Below are 22,121 nucleotides of genomic sequence, written 5' to 3' on the forward strand. Positions count from 1 at the left end.
AAGTTTGTTTTATTTGCAGATTATACAAGTATATTTTGTTCTGGGGATAATTTACCCAAATTTATGGGGTTGATTAAAACAGAAATGAATCAGTTGAAATTGTGGTTTGATGTAAACAAATTGTCATTAAATCTAAGTAAAACAAAGGTTATTTGGGAAATTCAAAAATAGTCATAATATAGATTTAAAAAATGATGATGAAGTAAAAAAAGAATGAGTATATGCAATTAAGTTTATTGGTGTTATATTGGATCATAAAATTTGTTGGAAACCGCAAATAAATAATGTGATTATCAAAATTTGTAAAAATTGTAGCAACATTATATAAAGCAAGATTTATCCTGGACAATAAATCAATATTTGTATTATATAATGTCACCTAATGTTATTGTGCTGAAATTTGGGGGAATATATATAAATCTAACTTACAATCCTTATGTACAATGCAAAAAAAGTCATTAGACTGATAGAAAATGTTGAGTATTTGGAGCATACAAATCCTTTATTTTCTAAATTGACGATACTTTAGTTCAAAGATTTGTTTAAATTTAAACACAACAATTTATATTTAAAGCTAGGAGTACATTTCTTCCAATGTGCACACAAAAGTTTTTTTAAGAAAGACGAGGATATAATAAGAAAAGAACAAAGTTTTAGGAGGTTGAAAACAAGGACAACTTTAATTAGTTTGTGGATGTCTGTATGTGGTGTGAATTTATGGAACAGTCTAGAACAGATTTTCGAACATTGTCAGGATATTAAACAATTTAAACAGTTGTATAAATATATATTAAAGGAATATAATTATGAATAGAGGTGATTGAAAAAGGATAAAATGAAAAAGGTTTGATAAAATTTCAATTAATGGCTGTTTGCAGTACTATGTATTTTTGGGGTCTATATTATAAAATGTAAATGTAAAAATGGAATCAAACATATAATATGTCAAAGATGCCAAAAAGGATAAAATATAGCTCATGTAAAGATCATATGTCTCATGTAAAAAGAGGAGATAAGTAAAATTAGAAATAAGTTTAAGTAATAGATGAATGATGTGTGTAGCAATGGAGTGGGAAAATAATAAACTTGTGCTTCATCCCGCTCCATTTCCGTGTTGAAATATATTTTCTGTTAAAGAATTTTTATGTATGGTATTTCGGTTTAAAAATAAATAAATCAAATCATAAAATCATCAATAAAAAAACAACAACAACAAAACAGCAAATTACAGTAGTGGAACACAAATACTTTCTTACAGAGTCAATTAGTTTTTCTCAGTAGCTTTGGTGCATTTCTCACAGCACTATTTACATTTGCACAACAGTTTTTCTCAAAACAGTTAGTCATTTGTGCACATCATAGTAGCAGTTTCTCATTCCTTCCAACAATTTGCAAATGCTTTTGTACATGCATCAATTGCTTTCATACAACTCTCGGCTGTTTATAACATTATCATTCACTTATGTCATGTCAGTCAAAATTAACTAAACTTGTGAATGCTGAATAGTCATTCAATATAAAACTAATAGTCTTAATTTCATTACTGGAGTCATTACATACTAAAATGTTGAACTAGTTGTCACAATCTGTAAAGCAAATTTTATTAAAAAAAATTATTTTATCATTTTTTGTTGCTGAAAATGTCTTCTAAATTGAACAATTTGATAAATGATTTACACACCAATGCATGTTGTAGGTTCCCTTACAATATGTTCTGCAATATTGTTTAAAGTTGTTCACAGCTCTACCCAAAGGGAATTTATGTTTGTTGTAAATAAGGGTGTATTTATTATTTTGCACAATGCTTTGAATAAGTTAGATGTATAACTTTACTGTAGTTTTCAAATGGCTGTGTAAATACTATATAGTACTGTCTTGAGCATTTTCAGGAAGTGTCACCGAAATCAGACGTTTTTGCATTGGAAAAAAATGTACAGAGTAAACTGTCAAAATGAAAACATGACAAAGCCATTTTATTATCTTGTTCCTAAAGGTGTCAGGACTTTTCATCTTGATGACACTGACACTTTTATTGACATCACTACTTGCTTTTGAGGAATGAGCTCTCCATTTTGAGCAAGTGACACACTTTTGCATGTTATCAACTAGGTTTTGCAGTTTGTACTGATTGTTTTGAGAAATGCATTAACTGTTGTGCAAATGTAAATAGTGTTGTGAGAAATGCACCAAAGCAACTGAGAAAACTGTAATGTCTTTTACACTAATGGGTACATGTACGTCAGCAAAAAATATCATGCCAAGTAACCAATAGCAACTTTATATGTATTTGTCAAGAATTTTTACTCTTCTTATTAATACAAAATTATTATATAATTTCAGTTTGTTGCTCAGCCCAACTGCCAACAACTCCTGGCAACACTGTGGTATGATGGTTTCCCGGGCTGGAGGCGACGTCATTGGGCAGTGAAGCTTGTCACATGCTTCATCATTGGTCTGCTCTTCCCTGTATTCTCCATCATATACCTTCTGGCTCCAAAGAGCACACTGGGAACCTTTATTAAGAAACCATTCATCAAGTTCATCTGCCACACAGCCTCCTATCTGACCTTCCTCTTCCTCCTCCTCCTCGCTTCACAGCATATTGTTCAGACTGACCTGCATGTACAGGGACCTCCACCAACATTTGTTGAGTGGATGATCTTACCTTGGGTTCTAGGTAAGACTTTTTGGTATACATTGAGTTCAAAAACAGGATAGATACTGTAGGTGGATGGATGGATGGATGGATGGATGGATGGATGGATGGATGGATGGATGGATGATTGTTAGGTAGGTAGGTAGATAGATAGATAGATAGATAGATAGATAGATAGATAGATAGATAGATAGATAGATAGATAGATAGATAGATAGATAGATAGATAGATAGATAGATAGATAGATAGATAGATAGATAGATAGATAGATAGATAGATAGATAGATAGATAGGTAGGTAGGTAGGTAGGTAGGTAGGTAGGTAGGTAGGTAGGTAGGTAGGTAGGTAGGTAGGTAGGTAGGTAGGTAGGTAGGTAGATAGATAGATAGATAGATAGATAGATAGATAGATAGATAGATAGATAGATAGATAGATAGATAGATAGATAGATAGATAGATAGATAGATAGATAGATAGATAGATAGATAGCTTACTTTGATTACTTTAAATGACTCAATTGCATGAGTCATTACAATTATTTAATTATTAGAGTATTAAATAGAATTACTGTACTATTTAATACTGTATACTGTACTTCAGTTGAAGAAATATTAATTCATTAGCAGAGCTTGTGGTTAGCACGCCAACATAAAGCACTATGGTGCTTGCGGTGAGCCGAGTTAGATTTCTGGCTTAAGGTTATTTGCTAATCCTGTTCCCCTCTCTCTGCCTCTCTCTATGTTTTTCTGTCTGTGCTTCACTGTCCTAATAAAAATTAAAGGTATAAAAAGTCCCAAAAACAACTCAAAAGCAGCAAATAAAATATATATATATATATATATGCTAAATTGTTAGTTTTGACCTAAAATTCTTTCTGTAAACTTCTTTTCAAATCGTTTTTTTTCTTCTTTTACTTAGACAATAAAGAGGAGAATTAAGCAGACGGACACTGTTATGCTGGGATCCAAATATGTAGTCTGAAATATGCATTTAGCCCAACTAATGAAGGAACAATAATATGTAGCATTCATTTAGCTGGCTCATTTCTGTAGCAGTAAAAGTAGTTGGCTGCACAGGAACCATGATAATTCATTTCGAGCGGTATACACACACCGGCCACTTTATTAGGTACACCTGTCCAACTGCTTGTTAGGTCAGAAAATGGTCAGAAAAAGAGAAAATATCCAGTAATTGTCAGTTCTGTGGGCGGAAATGCCTTTTGATGCCAGAGGTCACAAGAGAATGGTCTGCCTGGTTCAAGCTGATAGAAAGGCAACTGTAACTCAAAAAAATAATAATTAAAAAACAGACAACATGCAATGCACAACACACACAACAACGCACAACACATCAAACCTTGTGGTGGATGGGCTAAAGCAGCAGAAGAACACACCGGGTGCCACTCCTGTCAGCTCAGAATAGGAAATTAAGGCTACAATTTGCACAGGCTCACCAAAATTGGGCAATAGAAGATTTGAAAAATGCCTGGTCTGATAAGTCTCGATTTTCATCGGTCAGAATTTGCTGGTGGCTGGCTGGTGGTGGTGGTGTTGGTAGTGTAATGGTGTGAGGGATATTTTCTTGGTACACTTTTGCCCCATTCAAGCGAAATGAGCATCGTGTCAACGCCACAGCCTACCTGATTATGTTTAAAGACCATGTCCATCCCTTTATGACCACAGTGTAGCCATCTTCTGGTGGCTACTTCCAGCAGGATAACACAACATTTCATTAAGCTTGAATCATCTCAGACTGGTTTCTTAAACACCAGTTCTCAATCCAATAGAGCACATTTGGCATGTAGTTTAATGGGAGATTTAAATCATGGATGTGCAACCGACAAATATGCAGCAACTACATGATGCTACAATGTCAATATGGACCAAAATCTCTGAGGAATATTTCCAGTACCTTGTTGAATCTATGCCACGAAGGATTAAGGCAGTTCTGAAGGCAAAAGGGGGACCAACACCGTACTAGTAAGGTGTGGCTAATAAAGTGGCCGATGAGTGTAAGTTACGCTGTTATAACACGTTTAGAATAATGACATGCCATGAGAATTTTATTGATTTTTTTTATTTATTCATAATTTGTATGCTTGCTTATGTCAACTGTTAATAAGTGACATTTCCTCAGTTGTCAATTTAAATGCAAAGCTGACGTTATTTGAGATATCTTTGTTAGGACAACAGGTTTTATTGTCATAACAAATTCAAAGATGTTATGATGTATTTGTTTATTTCAAGATGCCATAACAAAGACATCACAAACAATGTCCCATATGACATATGAGCGAATGAATTATGAGCAAATGACATCTAATGTCATTAGCATGCATAAAATATCATTCATTTTCTTGACATGTCATGATTATAGATGTCTGATGAGCACCCCCTTAAAGTATAGTGTTACCGAAAATAGATACAGCTATGGTTGTTTCACTCTGATCAAGTAATTGAATGCTCATGCATTATTTATATAACAATTAATAGACTTCAAGACAAAAGCTGAGAAAATCACACCTTAAGCCTCAGTTTACTGATTACACCAGGCCTCAGTTATTGCAACGGCTTGATGTTTTCTCTAAAATCACACAAGCCCAGAAGATACGAGTGGAGGCTTGAAACAAATTATCTGTAGTCTGGATAACAGGTGCCAGGTGCAATCAGAGGAAATTGAGTTTCCCTTGTTACAGTGAATAAGAAGCCAAGCACAATGTATTGAAACGATGAAAATATCTATATAATGACTTCAGTGATATATATAAATATATATTACATTTGCAACAATTAAAAAAATTATAGGGTATTGTGTGTAGAATTTTAAGCAAATGAAGGAATTTAATCCATTTTGGAAAAAAGGCTGTAACATAAAAAATTAGGAAAAAGTGAAGTGCTATGAATACTTTTAGGTGCACTATTACAGCCTATTCCAAAATGGATTAAATTCCTTGATTTGCTTAAAATTCTACACACAATACCCTATAATGACAATGTGGGGAAAAAAAGCTTTTTTTAAATTATTGCAAATTTTTTTTTAAAATAAAAAGATCTGAAAAATCTCATGGATATAAGTATTCACAGCCCTTAGTCAATACTTTGTTGATGCACCTTTGGCAGCAATTACTGTACAGCCTCAAGTCTTTTTGAATATGATGCCACAAGCTTGGCATATCTGTCTTTGGAAATTTTGACCATTCCTCTTTGCAATACCTCTCAAGCTCTATCAGGTTGGATGGAAAGCGATGATGTACAGCCTGCTGCTGAAAAATATCGCCACAGCATGATGCTGCCACCACCATGCTTCACTGTAGGGATAGTATTAGCCTGGTGATAAGCAGTGCCTGGTTTTCTTCAAACGTAACACCTGAAATTCACACCAAAGTGTTCATCAGACCAGAGAATTTAGTTTCTTATGGTCTGAGAGTTTCACGTTGTCATTGTGGGGTATCGTGTGTAGAATTTAGAAGAAATAAATGAATTTTATCCAATTTGGAATAAGAAAAGTAAAAAAGTTAACAAAAAGTAAAGTGCTATAAATGTGGATTCACAATACACACACACCCACCCACACACACACACACACACACACACACACACACACACACACACACACACACACACACACACACACACACACACACACACACACACACACACACACACACACACACACACACACACACACACACACACACACACACAGTGGGGGAAATAAGTATTCAAACTCTCAAATGGTTTAAAAAAAAGAAAATAATGAAACTGTAGAATGGCCCAGTCAATCCCCTAACTTGAATCCAACAGAAAATACAAAATAAAGATAAGATTTGATAGATGAAACCCACAGAACCATCAAGAATTTTATACTCTGTTGAAGTCTCTGAAAGAATCACACCTGAGCAATGCATGTGACTTCATTCTCCATATACGAGTCGTCTTTTTCTGAAACCTTAAAGTTTCTTTATTCTATGTTATTTAGAAAATGATTGAGGATATAAAAATTAAGAAATATTTGCTCTGCAAACTGCAATAATGCAGAAGAAATAACTTTAATTTAGTAATTCTGTGTTAAAATAAAAAGTCTAAAATTGTCTGGTTTTGCTGTTGTTGTTCCTTTTACATTTCAGGCTTCATCTGGGCAGAGATTAAAGAGATGTGGGATGGAGGTTTCACAGAGTACATCCATGACTGGTGGAACCTGATGGATTTTGCAATGAACTCACTCTACCTGGCCACTATATCTCTTAAAATGGTGGCTTACTTTAAGGTGCCTAGCATTGCTTTTTATTCAGCTTTCCACAATAGAGTAGACACTTTCACAAAAGATCAAATGTGACGTTTAGGCCAACAATTGACGTCAGAATTATTAGCCCCCCTTTGTTTTTTTTCTCTTTTGTAAATATTTCTTTAACTCTGATTAACAGATCAAGGAAATTTTCACAATATGTCTGAAAATATTTTCTTCTTCTGGAGAAAGTCTCATTTGTTTCATTTCAGCTAGAGCTGTTTTTAATTAGAAAAAAAAATTATGGTCAAAATTATTAGCTCTTTAAGCTATATATATATTTTTTTGCTAGTCTATAGAACAATCGTTATACAATAACTTGCCTAATTACTCTAACCTGTCTAGTAAACCTAATTAACCTAGTTAAATGTCACTTTAAGTTGAATTCTAATGTCTATAAAATATTTAGTAAACTAATATGTACTGCCATCATGGCAAAGATAAAATAAATCAGTTATTAGAAATGAGTTATTAAAACTATTATGTTCAGTAATATGCTGAAAAAAATCTTCTCTCCATGAAACAGACAATGGGGAAAAAATAAAACAGTGGGGCTAATAAATCAGGGGGGCTAATACTGTAATTCTGACTTTAACTGTATATCATTTAGCCACTACTGCAAATGTGTTGTAGAAAAAAGGTTTTTACAGTACTGAATTATTTCATTTGTATCCATTAGTACAACAGCTCTCGTCCTCGTGTGGAGTGGGAAATGTGGCACCCAACACTCATCGCTGAGGCTCTATTTGCTATTGCCAACATCTTCAGCTCCCTGCGTCTCATCTCTTTGTTCACTGCCAACTCTCACTTGGGCCCACTGCAAATCTCTCTCGGTCGCATGTTGCTGGACATTCTCAAGTTCCTTTTCATCTACTGTTTGGTGCTTCTGGCCTTTGCCAATGGCCTCAACCAACTCTATTTCTACTATGAGACAAAGGCATCTGAAGAGCCCAACAACTGCAAAGGGATTCGTTGTGAAAAGCAGAATAACGCCTTTTCCACGTGAGTAAAAAAGCATTTAGTCATCTAGTAGAATATTTAGGCTACTGAAAAAATAAACTTTTAAGAACCTATTATGGAAATATTATACTTTGCATACGAGCAATCTCCCACATGTGGTCATTCAATAATTCAGTAAGTAGATTTTCACATTTGGGCATGCAGTATTAGCTCAAAAGAAATATTAGCAATTAATTATATTTAGCTGTAATTTTTAGATTTTACTTAACAATTTTTACTACATGCTTTTACTTGACGATGTCCCTGGATAAAGTGTTTATTCCTTTAAAGAATGTTAATTTCCAGCTCATAAGAAATAACTTTCCATTTATTCCCATTCTGATGCTGTTTTTGAGGCTCCTGTTGATCTTTGCTGAAGTTTGTTAAAGAGATCCAAGGGTTCTGAGGTATGAAAAGACAAGGCTAAGCCTGGCACAAGTTTAGGTTGTGGTTGGAGAAGACTGTTAGTTCAGCATCTTCTCCTGTGACATCCAGCGGAAGAGCAGGATGGGGCTCTGGTCTACAGATTTTACATGGATGATAATGTCATATGAGCTGAGATAACAACGAGAAAGTTAAGTTTCTAAGGGATGTCCTATTTCCAGCATGGTATTTTGCGTGTGAATTTTGTTTGGATGTTGATGAAGAAACTATTGAAGTTTCTGACAATACTAATATGTTGCAGAAGTATCAACATATTATGTAAATTATCAATGGTCTACTTGCTATCTTGTTTCATTAAAAACCTAAATTAGAACCTAATTAGTTGTAAAAATTAAATAAACAATGTATTAAAGAGCCCCTACTATGTTTTTAAAAATGACCTTCCATGTAGTGCGTAATATAGCTCTAAGTGAAGTCAAATATCCAGCTAAGGTTTAAATCTGAAAGTGCCCCATTTTTAAAACTATTGATTTATCTATAAAAGACTGGATTTTTAGTGCTTCAAATGAATCAGCTTAATAATGAGTCTTTAGCTGTGCCGGAGTGGCATCGATACAGAACTTCAGCTCCATTTGTTGTGCGTGCAAACCCGGGAAAATTAAAACCCCTAGTTTAATCATGTCACAAAGACGCTGTGTTCAGCTGGATATTATTGGAAATATAAGGGAAAATTAGTGTTATTTTCCCTTCCCAAAGATGAAACTGGAAAGAGTCCGTGGTTGGTTTATTTTTGCAAAAATACTTTAGCATTAGAGCCATAGCCTTGTGCTGTGTTCCTGTAATTTTTCTGACGAGTGCTTTAGTAATCTACATGCTTACAACAGGAATTCGTTACAGCTATTTGTTAAAGGGAGGATCAGAAAAGACTATTGATGTATGGGACTTTGCAGTACACAGTTCATGAACCAGTTTCTTCCTCCATTTCACAAATGTAAGTAAGTGCGATTAAGTAACTGTGGTTAACTCTTTATGTTCTCATATTGCGTCTAAAGCCACATTGAAAACGCAACGCATGCCGCTTTGTTTATGGATTTAAATGCATTTATATACTCGTAATCCACTGGCGTCTGTCCTTGCTATGGCCACCATCAGCTGTTCCTACACACATGCGGGCATCAAGTTTTAAAATAGTTCAGCTTTTTCCACTGTGGGCATTAATACTAAATGTGTGTCACTGTTAAGAATAGATCAAAATGCTGGTGTTTAACTGCATTCCTTTAATGCACTCCTGAATTGGGCACATACACACACACATACCTGCCAACATTTGTCCCTGAAAATCGGTTCGGGGTTGAGGTGTCTGAATAACACTGTTGAGAACCGGGTACTGTGTTGTTAGTAACTACTATAAAGCATGTTTCGGGCTGCTGCTACAGTCAGATCCTACACTATGAGCACTAAGGAGGGAGGAATGCATCATATGGGAGTCATTGGGATAGTTAGGTAAAAATTATTGCATATTATAAGACAATGAAAGCGTTTTTTGACCTTACATGCATACATGGAGGCCCCCAAAACCAAAATGTGACCCTTTTTAATGTATAAAAGGGGCTCTTTAATACACAAGTAACATATAAGGCAATATTTGATTACTCATACAGATTAGAGGAATGTTTTTATTAATCTTAATGGATAAAAAGGGCATATTTTTACTGTGGGCTTTGTAGGGTAGTTTTTGCCTGTTCCTAAGTGAATGCATGCATTCCTTTAGCTCACAAATGCCTAAATGCTTGTGTAACCCATCGGTCTTACATCACACAATCAGCTCTGATCTGGGATTGAACCGACGATACTTTGCATGGAAGTCACGTGCTCTGACAAAGAGGCTAAAGACTATGGCCTCTAGCTTCTGTCGCTAGAGCACCTTTAGAGGTCAGAGGAGTGAGGTTTACCTGCACAACACTTTACTAGCTGGCCTCCGATACCCCTAAACCTCACTCCCATCCGGGTCACATCACCAATGTAACCCGCCGGTCCTACACCATCCAACCCATTCCAAGCTGGGATTTAACTGCTGATTCTTTGCATGGGAGTCAGTTGCTCTAACAAGGAGAATAAAAACCATGACCTCTAACGAGTGAGGTTTACCCCCACAGCACTTCACTAGCTGGCCTCCATTACACTTGAGTGTTGAGATTGACCATTAGTTTACTTGATTGGTGGGGGAAACATTTTGAGTTATCTGTTTAATATAATAAAAAATTATGTGTCTAATCCCCTTAATTTGTTGAACAGATTAATAAATGTACAATTATTGCTTGTTTTTAGTTCATGTTAATTGCAGTTTAGACAATTGTAAAGTTTGTCTGTATTATCTGTGTATGTGTGTGTGTGTGTGTAAAAGTTAATTCTAGTAATTTGAAGAGTTTTGAACTCAGTGCTAAAGGTAATGAATTAATAAGTAAGTGAGTGTTGATTGAGCATTAATGATGAACACATGCTGTTAGCAAGCAGATTTAAGCTGTGGTCACAGAGGACTTTTCTCCCCATAGACTTCCATTTATTCATATGTGAATGCGTCAGACCGAAAATGCAAGTTCATGCTTCGTTTCGCAGATCGCTGCATTGAAAAGTTCAAGCTTAGTGAAACGCATCATATGATAGCGTGAGACAAATCGAGGATCAAAATATGATCTCTCTGGGCAGAAGTTTAAAACATGGACCAATCGCTCACTTTTTTTAATGTCTAATCATCTTGTTTAATCCCGCCCCTTTTCGCAGCGACGTACGACAGATTTTTTACAAGCTCAAACTCTAGTGTGACTGCAGCTTTACTGAAGAGAAACACAAAACTACAGCTGACTTCAGTCACAGCCCTAAAAGAAATGAAACACATTCAACACATTCTCAACATTTCAGCAAAGGATCAGAGGTCAGTTGTTGTGTTTCTCTTCAGTAATTCTGCTTGCTAACAGCAGGTGTTCATCATGTGTGCGGTGGGGCCCGTTTTGAGTTGCTATTGCAAATACACAACTTTATAAATATAAAAGAATAAACCGACTACGCCACCCTGGTATAAAAGGGACCAGAGACCCAAAATGTTAGCCAAAGGCTACTCAGGTTCGCTGAGACAGAAAGGTCAAGACTCAGAATCCGTGCAATGTAACAATGTTTATTTTTGCAACACCATAAAATGGACATAATTAAAACAGTTCAATACTCAGTTTCTGTAGGTTCCCTTAGACTCATAGGCTGCCGGTCCTCCACCTCTCCAGAGCCAGAGTCCCCGCCGCTACCTATTCAGAGCACTGCAACACCCGTGAGAATTACACTTCAAAAATCACAGCACTACATTAAAATCACCCAATGTGGACGACTCCAATTCAGCAAACCCACCACCATCATGAGTAATGGAGACAGAAAGTTGTATGGGACTCCGCTCTGGAGAGAGAAGGAACAAGGCATCAATACCAAAACTTGAGAATACACATACAATTAAAAAGGCACCACTCACTCAGTAAAAGTGTCCTTGCAAAAGTTAGATTGATAGCAGTCAGTTCTATTTAAACAAAACAAAACAAAACAATTAACTCCCACAATATCATAGAAACAAGAGAGCAGTTTACATGTAAATAAACACTTTCCCACCCCCTCACTCGCTCCCCCTACAGTACGAGCGTGGGAAGCAGCATTAAAGGTATACCTTTACATACACTGAACCATAATGTCAGCTGGATCTCATTAAACAGGATTAAAACAGAGTCACAAAAGAATATACACCAAAGAAAATATAGAACACAACCAGACAAATTTTACAAGAAATGACATGAAGCCAGAACACTGCCCCAAAGCTTCAACTAAAGAGCCACTCACTTCCCGCCCCCGATCATGTAGCTGATGGACGTGTCGCAAAATAAACAAATCGACCGGTGGTAAATCGGCACCATATCTCCTCCAAGAGTATCCATTAAGCAGGTAGAGTTAAGCATATGCGCTGGTTGAGGCATCAAATAAACCCTCACTTGCGAACAGTTATGTGTCAGCATGTGCACAATGGCATCCCGTCTTAAGAGATGAAGGCATCCGCTCCACCCAAAGCGTCCCTCCACCACGTAAACACAGTGCGACAGAAGGATCGCCCGTGCCCAAATATAAACAGTCAAAATAACCTGCTGTACACTGGAGGTGCTCTCAGCAAAGCTGCAATGCTGTTAAAGAAACAATAAAGGTTGGTTTTAGGGCTTACATTATACTTGCACTATGCTAAACAGAGAGGGAACATACCTTTACGGATACTACAAGCTTTACGCAATTACTCACTCCCTTGGTTACATGCACAATTTCTCCAGTCTCCTGGTCCACACTGGGAACACAGAGAGCCTCAACAAACGCAGCCCAACCATTAACAATAATGCACACCGGTAGCAACTCCTACCAGTCTTCAGACCAAACGATACGCTATAACAACGTCCCTCGAGGTTCCCCCAGACGTATGGTTTGAAGCTCCGAGCAAAGCCTTTTTATATGCTTCAAAAGTAATTAAAAGGGGTACGCTCCCCTAATCTCGCAACAGGTGTGGCGTATCACCACAATCATTAATGCCCAATCAACACTTAATAACTTAATTAACTCATTACTTACGTTATAAAACGCTCTGGTTATTAAAGTAACCTTTGTGCCCCTTCGGAAGGGGAACGGAAATGCTATAAGTGGATTTAATCCAAGTATAGGGAAATGTCTGTAAAACGCCATAATGACTGCACCTTCCCTTCGCTTCAGATGAGAGGAAACCCAGGCATAGCATGAGCGCTCCTGCATCATAGAGAGGCGCGGTCTACCAACGTTATCCCTGGGCCTTACTTATTCTACTTCAAAAGAAATTTTACGGATTTAGATATATTTTCGCAAGCGCAAAGCGTCTAGATAATTTCTAGCAATTAAAACGACAGTACATTGGAAAGCGTGCAGTCCCGATAGGGAGGACACTACGGAGGCCACCTGCTACCCAATGGGGAGATATGATGGTAGAATGAATGGATAAGCCCTGAGAAGGGGGAGTACGCATATAAAAGATGGTTAGCGGAAAGGGAAGACACGGGTCCGCCTGTGAGGGGGGACTGCACCGTGGCTGAATAAGCATATGGGATTGTCTTGTGGGGATCACGCATAGCGGGCACCTATACCCAAAACGCGGGCTGACCAGCAGGCAGACCTACAATGTAATGGGCCAGCAAGTGACTCCTCCGCTCCTCCGAGGGGATCACGCATAGCGGGCGCCTCGGAAAAATCTGCAGGGTTCACCTAAGGTTTCAGGACAATGTGAGAGTAAGCCGGCCCAAATTCCAGGCATGAGTCACTGACCAAAAATGGTTCCAGGTCCCCGACCCTCTTAATCGATGCCAACGCGACCTGCAGAGCTGTCTTCAGGGACAGAAATCTTAAAGATACTGAGTCAAGTGGCTCGAAGGGTTCTGAACGCAAGTTCATGAGAACGAGGGCGAGATCCTAAGAGGGCATGAGAGGGGGGCGAGATGGATTAATTCGCCTAGCACCCCTAAGGAACCGGATGATGAGGTTATGCTTTCCCACGGTGCCGCCAGCTACCGCGTTATGATAAGCGGAGATGGCGGCCACGTAAACCTTGAGTGTAGAGGGCGACAGCCTGCTCTCTAGCTTCTCTTGGAGGAAAGAAAGCACAACGCTGATCTGGCAATTTTGGGGGTCTTCCCTGCGAGAGATGCACCCTTCAGTGAATAGACTCTACTTCAGGGCGTAGGCGTGCCTCGTGGAGGGGGCTCCAGCCTGAGTGATGGTATTAACGACCGCAATCGGTGGCTTACCAAAGTCTTCCTCGCGTCTAAGGACCACACGTGGAGGTTCCAAAGATTAGGGCGAGGGTGCCAGATGGTGCCCTGTCCCTGAGAGAGTAGGTCCTCTCTCAAAGGGATCTGCCAGGGGAGGGCCGTCGTGAGGAGGGAGAGCTCTGACATCCACGTCCGGTTGGGCCAGAGGGGCGCAACCAGCAAAACCTGTTCCTCGTCCTCCCTGACCTTGCACAGTAACTGCGCGAGCAGGCTCACTGGGGAAACGCATATTTGCGCATGCCTCAAGGTCAGCTGTGGGCCAGTGCATCCGTTCCGAGAGAGCCCTCTGTCAGGGAAAAGAACAACTGGCAATGAGCGTTCTCGGGGAAAGCAAACAGATCAATCTGGGCTTCCCCGGAATCGTGCCCATATATGCTGAAAAGACTCGGGGTGGAGTCTTCACTCTCTGGGACGTAATGGCTGCCGTGAGAGCGCGTCGGCTGCACAGTTGAGCTTGCCTGGAATGTAAATGGCGCACATCGATTTCAGCCGCGTATGAATCCAGAGGAGCAGACGGCGGGCGAGCTGAGACATGCGGCGAGAGCGAATACCCCCCATGCGGTTGATATATGCCACCGCCGCTTTGCTGTCCGTCCTGATCAGCACCGGAAAAAAAAAAACGGTGGAGAGCGAGGAACACTGCCAACAGCTCCAGGCGACTGATATGCCAATGCAACTGGGTTCCTTTCCATAGGCCCGCAGCTGCATGCCCGCAGCACACAGCCCCCCAGCCCGTGTTAGAAGCATCTGTTGAGAAAACAACATGACTGGACACCTGCCCTAAAGGCACTCCGGCCTGTAGAAACAAGGGGTCGTTCCAAGGGCTAAGGGCGCGGCGACATAGCGCAGTAACAGTGACTCGGTGTGTGCCCACATGCCATGCGCGACTAGGGACTCGATCGTGAAGCCAGTGCTGGAGTGATCTCATTTGGAGTAATCCGACCGGCATGACAGCGGCTGCAGCTGCCATATGCCCCAGGAGCCTCTAAAATAATTTCAGTGGGATCACTATTTTGCAGTCGAGCTCTCTCAGACAGTTCAGCATTAGCTGAGCGCGCTCTCCTGAGTCCAGCTCCAGCCCGAGAAAAGAGATCCTCTGCACGGTGGTGAGTTTACACCCTATGGCACCCTCCGCGAGCTTGGTGAAGACCCGCAGAGACAGAGAGAGCCCGAAGGGGAGGACTTTGTATTGCCAAGCTCGACCTTCGAACGCAAACCGCAGAAACTGACGGTGGCGATGAAGAATGCAGACATGGAAATATGCGTCCTTCAGATCTATTGCTGCAAATCAATCCAGAGGACGAACACACCGGAGGATACGCTTCTGCGTGAGCATTCTAAACGGCAACTTGTGCAGACAGCGGTTAAAAATGCGCAGATCTAGGATTGACCATGACCCACTGCTCTTTTTGGGCACGATGAAGTACGGGCGATGAAGGGACCGGCTTGATTGCATCCTTCGCCAGGAGGAAAGCAATCTCCTCTGGTAAAAAACCTGGTAAAATACACACCCGTGAACTTGGGGGACCGTTTCGCGAACTGAATCCCATAGCCGAGTCTGATTGTGCGTGTGAGCCACCGCGAAGGGCTGGTCCACGCTAACCAGGCATGCAGAGCTCTCGCTAATGGACTCATCGCTACAATTGCTGACGTACCAGCAGTGGGGCAGCGCGGAGTGGGTGTGCTGAACCGGGAAGCGTGAGGTTCCCGCGGAAGAGCTGGAGGCGAGAGATTCGCTCTCACTTTGCACCCAAACTCTGGAGGGGAGGCTCGAGGGGTATAAGACCGTCCTCGAGATATAAGACCGTCCTCCCAGTGCCTGTGAGCCACTGGCGAAGCGCACTGAACCTGCGAGCTGGGAAGCATATCGTCCCAGACTGGCAGGGTTCGTGCTGTCACATCCGGGGAAGTAGAAAAGTGCTCTTTCATTGATGTTTTCGTGGCACAGAAAAGTGCTGTTGGAGATGGGGCCCGCCCATGTCCGTTTCAGGATTCGTCTTGACAGCGCTCACCTGCCCTGAGGGGGCGAGCAGGTCTGGATCATCATCGGACAATGAAGCCCACACTCCGATGCCGATGTGGACGTCTGGTCTCCGGTGTCATCAAGCGTAAGGGCTACCATCTGGTTAGAAGGTTAAAAGCTTGGATGGAGCGCTTAGAGGAGCGGGAGGTCCGCGGGCCCGGAGGCGACGGATAATCTCTCACTGGAACCCTCAGATCTGCCCGAGTGCCTGCTGCAGTGCAGCTGAAGTGGTTCGCTCCTTCACAAGGGCTAGCCACGATCTTAATTGCGCAACAGTCATGGCATCGCAATGACGACATGAACTGTCCGCGAGCACCGCATTAACATGCTGGACCCCCAGACATGCAACGTTATATACTCTTTCAGACGATTGGCTTTCTGAACAAAATCCCCATACGTGGAATAAATCCACTTATAGCATTGAAGTTCCCCATCCTAAGGGCAACAAATGGCTTGTAGCAATAGGTTTCCTCAAATGGGTTGAGTTGCCTTAATCTATTGTTTTTTACAGTACTTAATTGGTGTGAGTTCACGTCATTTATTGAATTTAACTGTGATAAAATTGCTGAATGTACTTAAATGGATTAAGTTCACAGAACTTATTAGGACTATTTTTCCGAATTTGAATGGTTTGAGTTACCTTAAAGAGCCCATATTATACATGAAATAGCGTCATATCTTGGTTGTAAGGGTCTCCAACAACAGTCTAATATGCCTGCAGGGTCAAAAAACACTTTCATGGTCTTATAATCTGCATTTATTTTTACCTAATTATTCCAGCGACTCCCTTATGAATCGTCCAGTGATTCATTTGTTCCCAAACCCCTCCTTAGCGCGAAGCTAATCTGTGCTGATTGGACCGATGACAGTCTGTTGCGATTGGTCGACTGCCTTCAGTGAGAGAGTGAAATGCCCAACAGCTAATCAGCAATATAAAAGTAGTCACAGTTCATACACGCTCTATAGTGAAGGCGTGGATTTTAGCTGCCAGTGGGTCAATGTAAATACAGACTATGGACTTGAAAATACAGACGACTAACTATTTTATTGAGCAAAAACTGTTGAGGAGATCTTCTAACTTGTCTCACTCTGCTCTTTTCACAGACACACACACATAAACACACACACACACACACACACATATATTGCCCTCGTCCTTGCGCGTGCACACACACACAAAAAAACACACACACCTCCGGACGACAACGTGCGCACACACACACACACACACACATACCTCCGGACGACAGCCCGCGCACACGCACACACACACACACACACACACTCACACACACTACTCCTCCTCCACGGAGCTCCGTAAACAAACCAGCACGCGTCACGTTTTAACGTGGCTTTGCACGCGATATGAGAATATAGCGAGTTAACCTAATACAGTACGCGCGGTTACAAGTAACAAATCACAACTAAATACATTTGCAAGCTAGAGTCAACGAGGCAACAACTTAAATCGCACGTACTTACACTTGAGAAATGGAGGAAGAAACCCATTCTGACGTCCATCAGTAAGTTACTCTTTACAGAACCTTCCTTTAACAAACGCAGATGAAGTATTCTTTGTAGCATGTAGTTTCCAGAAGTTTCCAGTCATTTCCAATTGCTTGGTTAAAATGCTGAGGTTTCATCTTTAGGTAGAGACTCAATAATATCCATCTGCAGTGTGACTTCAATCGACCGGCATGTTTGTGTGTGTGTGTTTGTGGGTGTGTGTGTGTCTGGGTTTCTGTGTCAGAGGGCGGGGCCGCAGGTTTTAAATCTCCAGGGTTTGCGTGTGCACGTGAATAACTTGGTTTTGTTAGTACGTCATGGCGAAACACCTAATGACTCGTTATCAAGGTGACTCGTTTGAAGCACTATGAGTCGACTCTTTTATAAATGAATCAACTGTTTTAAACACTGTACTCTTACAGATTTAGGCCTTAGCTGGATACTTCACTTCACTTAGAGCTGTGTTACACACTACATGGAAGGGGATTTTCAAAAACCCGTAATATGGGATCTTTAACTAATTGGGTTTTTACAGTGTTTTACAGTTTTAGAGCTCTCTGTAACTCTTACATGGTTGCCCACTGAACCTAAGCAGGGCTGTTCTAGTTCAATACTAGATGGGAGACCACATGGGAATGCTTGGATCACCAATACTAACATCCAAACTCCATTCTGCATATATATATATATATATATATATATATATATATATATATATATATATATATATATATATATATATATATATATATAAATATATATATATATATATATATATATATATAAATATATATATATATATATATATATATATATATATATATATATATATATATATATATATATATATATATATATATATATATATATATATATATATATATATATATATATATATATGTATGTATATATATTAGGGATGTAACGGTATCAGAATTTCACGGTACGGTAATACCTCGGTATGAATGTCACGGTACGGTATTTATTGAATCATTTACAGGAAAAAACAAAACTTATGAAAATACTCCAAAAAAGTGCCAAAAGTGTCAATGACATACAAATTAGCCATCTATCTGTAAGCTTTGAAACAGGAACTTCAATTTTAATAACAAAAAAAATATTAAACCATGTAAAAAAAAAAAAGTTTTTAATTTAGTATTGTTGAAAACTCATCACATTCAACATTTAATCACTCACTCACTTAGATAGAGATGGGTTTAAAGGAAAATTATCATATAAATATAATCTGGTAAAAGCTGGTATCTCTGGGCAGTTACAATGTCCCCTACAACAGAAAAAAAACCTCTCATTTGGGACTGAGGTTTCTGGGACAAGAGAGATAAGACTTATATGACTTATTTCTCGAGCGCCGAAAACGGAGCTTTTTGAAAACGCTGGAGAGGCCGTTTTCATTCTGAGACGCTGCTGCTCCGTCTCAGTGTGGATGGGGAAAGACGGAGACATCTGAAAACGGAGGCGGGGCTGCAAACGTTCGCCTATCTGATTGGGGCTTTTCCTCAATATTGAGTAGCCCACACACAGTTCAGTCTCGCATCCTCTTCTTGTAAGTTAAGACTTCGCAAGTTTGATCAAGGCTGCAGTCTCCCCCTTCTCAGTTTGATATGGAAAACATACCGAGGACACGGGTAAATCTTTAAAGGGAACAGTGTACTTTATAACTTCATTCACATCACCCTACGTTGTTTCACTTTCTCAACAATAAAATGTAAACATGATTTAAGGAACTGCCTATTTTCTTTTTAATATTAGCAACTTTACAGACAGCAGAAATGTTGAAGCGTCGTGCTGCATATATGGGCGTCATCTTCACTGTGTGGATATTTATAACAAAACGGAGCCGATAACAACTGCCTCCTTTCAATTTCAGTGTAAATACGAAACGCACCCTCTCTTTTGCTGAATATCAGTTTTAATAATCGATAATTATAAAAGTATAACATACAATAAGTTTATACATTGTAGGAAATAAAGGCAAGCGATCAGTTAATGTACCTGGATTAATCATTAACTTATCTTTGCGCTTAACCAAAACATGTTACCCGTGAACAAGTAACTTAATAGATTCCAATGACCAAAGTCAGGGAATTGGCCTATGTCGTTAGATAAAGACCACAACATGAATGAAATATCACGTTTAGCAAATATAGTGAGATTAGATCCAGTGGGAGATGCTTGATGAGCAGTCCGACAAGCAGAGCTCTCATCTGGGTAGAAATGCTGGAGCGCTTGCCCGAGAGTGTGTGTGTGGTCACGTGATGTGCGTTTTCAGCGTTTTGGTGTGGACGGAGAGCTGTTCAGAAACGCTGGGTAAAACGCGAGTGTGGACGCGGATCGTTTTCATTCTACAACGCCGTTTTAAAACTAAAACGCACTAGTGTAAACGGGGCCTTAGAGTTTTACAGCTCTTTTTGATCCCCGCTTCTAGCAGCACACTCCATTTCCGCATTACTGGATCTGTAGCGACAACAGACCGCAAGGGATGATGGGAATTGTAGTTTTCGCTACCTCCCGTTCGCTTCATTCGCCTGAGCAAATTTTCTCAGAAGACCTATAGTTTTACCGAGTCATGCGACTTCGGTAATATCGAAAAAAATTAATATTGCGGTGTGACGGTATTTACAATACCGTTACATCCCTAATATATATATATATATATATATATATATATATATATATATATATATATATATATATATATATATATATATACTGTTAAACAATATTACTCCAAAACACAATATATGAAACGGTATTATTTTATGAACAGCTTCTGTAAATGTTAAAGATATCATGTTCATTTCTAGAAATCACTTCAGTTCTCAATGGAGCAAATAGTAACATCCTTCAAGTTGAGCACATTAAACATTAAATGATAATGACAGAGCTTAAGAGTTGAGCTTCCTAACTGGCTTTGTAATAAAGCTTAGCTTAATAACTGAAATAAATTAACTGTAATGCGTGTAATACAAAACCCACATCAGCGCTTTGGTTGACTTGATCAGTGAAAGTAATGTGGCCAAGATGCCACACACAGTGTAATTCTGACCTCCCGCAGAGGTCAAAATGAGAAAGAAATGAGTAAGGAAATGAGAGTAAAATGGTTATGATGTTCCTGATATTTTGCATCATAGCATGAGCCTTGCAGAATCATTTGATCTTAGAGGATGAAGACAAAATTATAAAGTAGCACGTCATCCATCAAGCAGAGGTTTAATGACCAAATTCTATTTCTTAAGGCTGTGCAGCAATAATGATCAGAGATTTGGATGGAAAGAGATTTCAATGAGAATAATATGCTAAAATGGGATTCACCCTGCTTTTACTGAACTCTTGGATTTTCTAATTTACTTAATCCTAAAAATCTAAGTGTTTTTTATTCAGTGAGCATATCTGTAATATATTGAGGTCCTAGGCCATTTAGTGATTTATAGACAAGTAATAATACTTTAAAATTAATTCTGAATGTAACTAGGAGCCAGTGTAAAGACCTGAGGACAGCCATGATGTGCTCTGATTTTCTGGTTCTGGTCAGAATCCTAGTCGCAGCATTCTGGATGAGCTGCAACACTCTGACTGTCTTTTTGGGAAGGCCAGTGAGGAGGCCATTACAGTAATCCACCCTGCTGGAGATAAAAGCATGAACAAGTTTATCTAAGTCCTCACTGTACACAAAGCATCTAACTCTTGCAAGGTTTTTGAGATGATGGTATGCTGATTTAGGTACTGCTTTGACGTGACTACTGAAACTCAAATCTGACTCTAGAATAACTCCAAGATTCTTGACTTGTAATCATAGATGTATGTAATTTATATAATACATCTGAAATGTATTAAATATTAGTGTGCACAGAGCAGCACTATAACAGAACCCTACTCCCATTTGGCTTATTCCCTGCTTTATCAGTGTTATTTAAAAAATCATTATAAAATAATAATAATTATATAATAATAATAATAATTATATATTTTATATATTGCTATTAATTATTTAACTGCTATTAAAATATATTATTAATTAGTCTTCTCTTCATATAAGTTAAATTAAATGGTCAGGTACGTAGCCAAGGGGCTTCAGGTGGATTGAAAGACTAAAAGTTGGATTAATATTATTATTATGTTTGAATTTATCTTATTATTCAAATGGCCAAATTCTCACTGAGGAAGGTTGAATGCACTGGTTATTTACCTATAATCTTCAATTTTTTATTTAAATCAAGTTTAAACAGATTTGCCCACAAAAGATATGATAAAAAAAGTATTTTAAAAAATAAGTATATTTTCTTATTCATAGAGTTTAGATGCAAAAAACCTCCAAATGCTATTTAATGTTTTCTTCTAAAATTTGCTTTTTTCTTCAACTCCTGTGTGTGGACTTCTTTTTAT

General features: G+C 39.1%; 1 protein-coding gene across 2 annotated transcripts in view; it reads left to right on the forward strand.

The window, feature by feature from the left end:
- The window catches only part of trpc5b (transient receptor potential cation channel, subfamily C, member 5b), a 76,992-nt gene that overhangs the window by 33,050 nt on the left and 21,821 nt on the right, over positions 1-22,121 (forward strand). For both annotated transcript variants that reach the window (XM_087301751.1, XM_087301750.1), the window contains exons 4-6: positions 2,341-2,677; positions 6,784-6,923; positions 7,621-7,943. In XM_087301751.1, coding sequence (XP_087157877.1) covers positions 2,341-2,677; positions 6,784-6,923; positions 7,621-7,943 — 800 coding nt within the window. The remainder of the gene's footprint in view (positions 1-2,340; positions 2,678-6,783; positions 6,924-7,620; positions 7,944-22,121) is intronic.

This window comes from Danio rerio, chromosome 21, assembly GCF_052040795.2.
Source record: "Danio rerio strain M-AB ecotype USA chromosome 21, GRCz13ab, whole genome shotgun sequence".
NCBI classification, from domain to species: domain Eukaryota; kingdom Metazoa; phylum Chordata; class Actinopteri; order Cypriniformes; family Danionidae; genus Danio; species Danio rerio.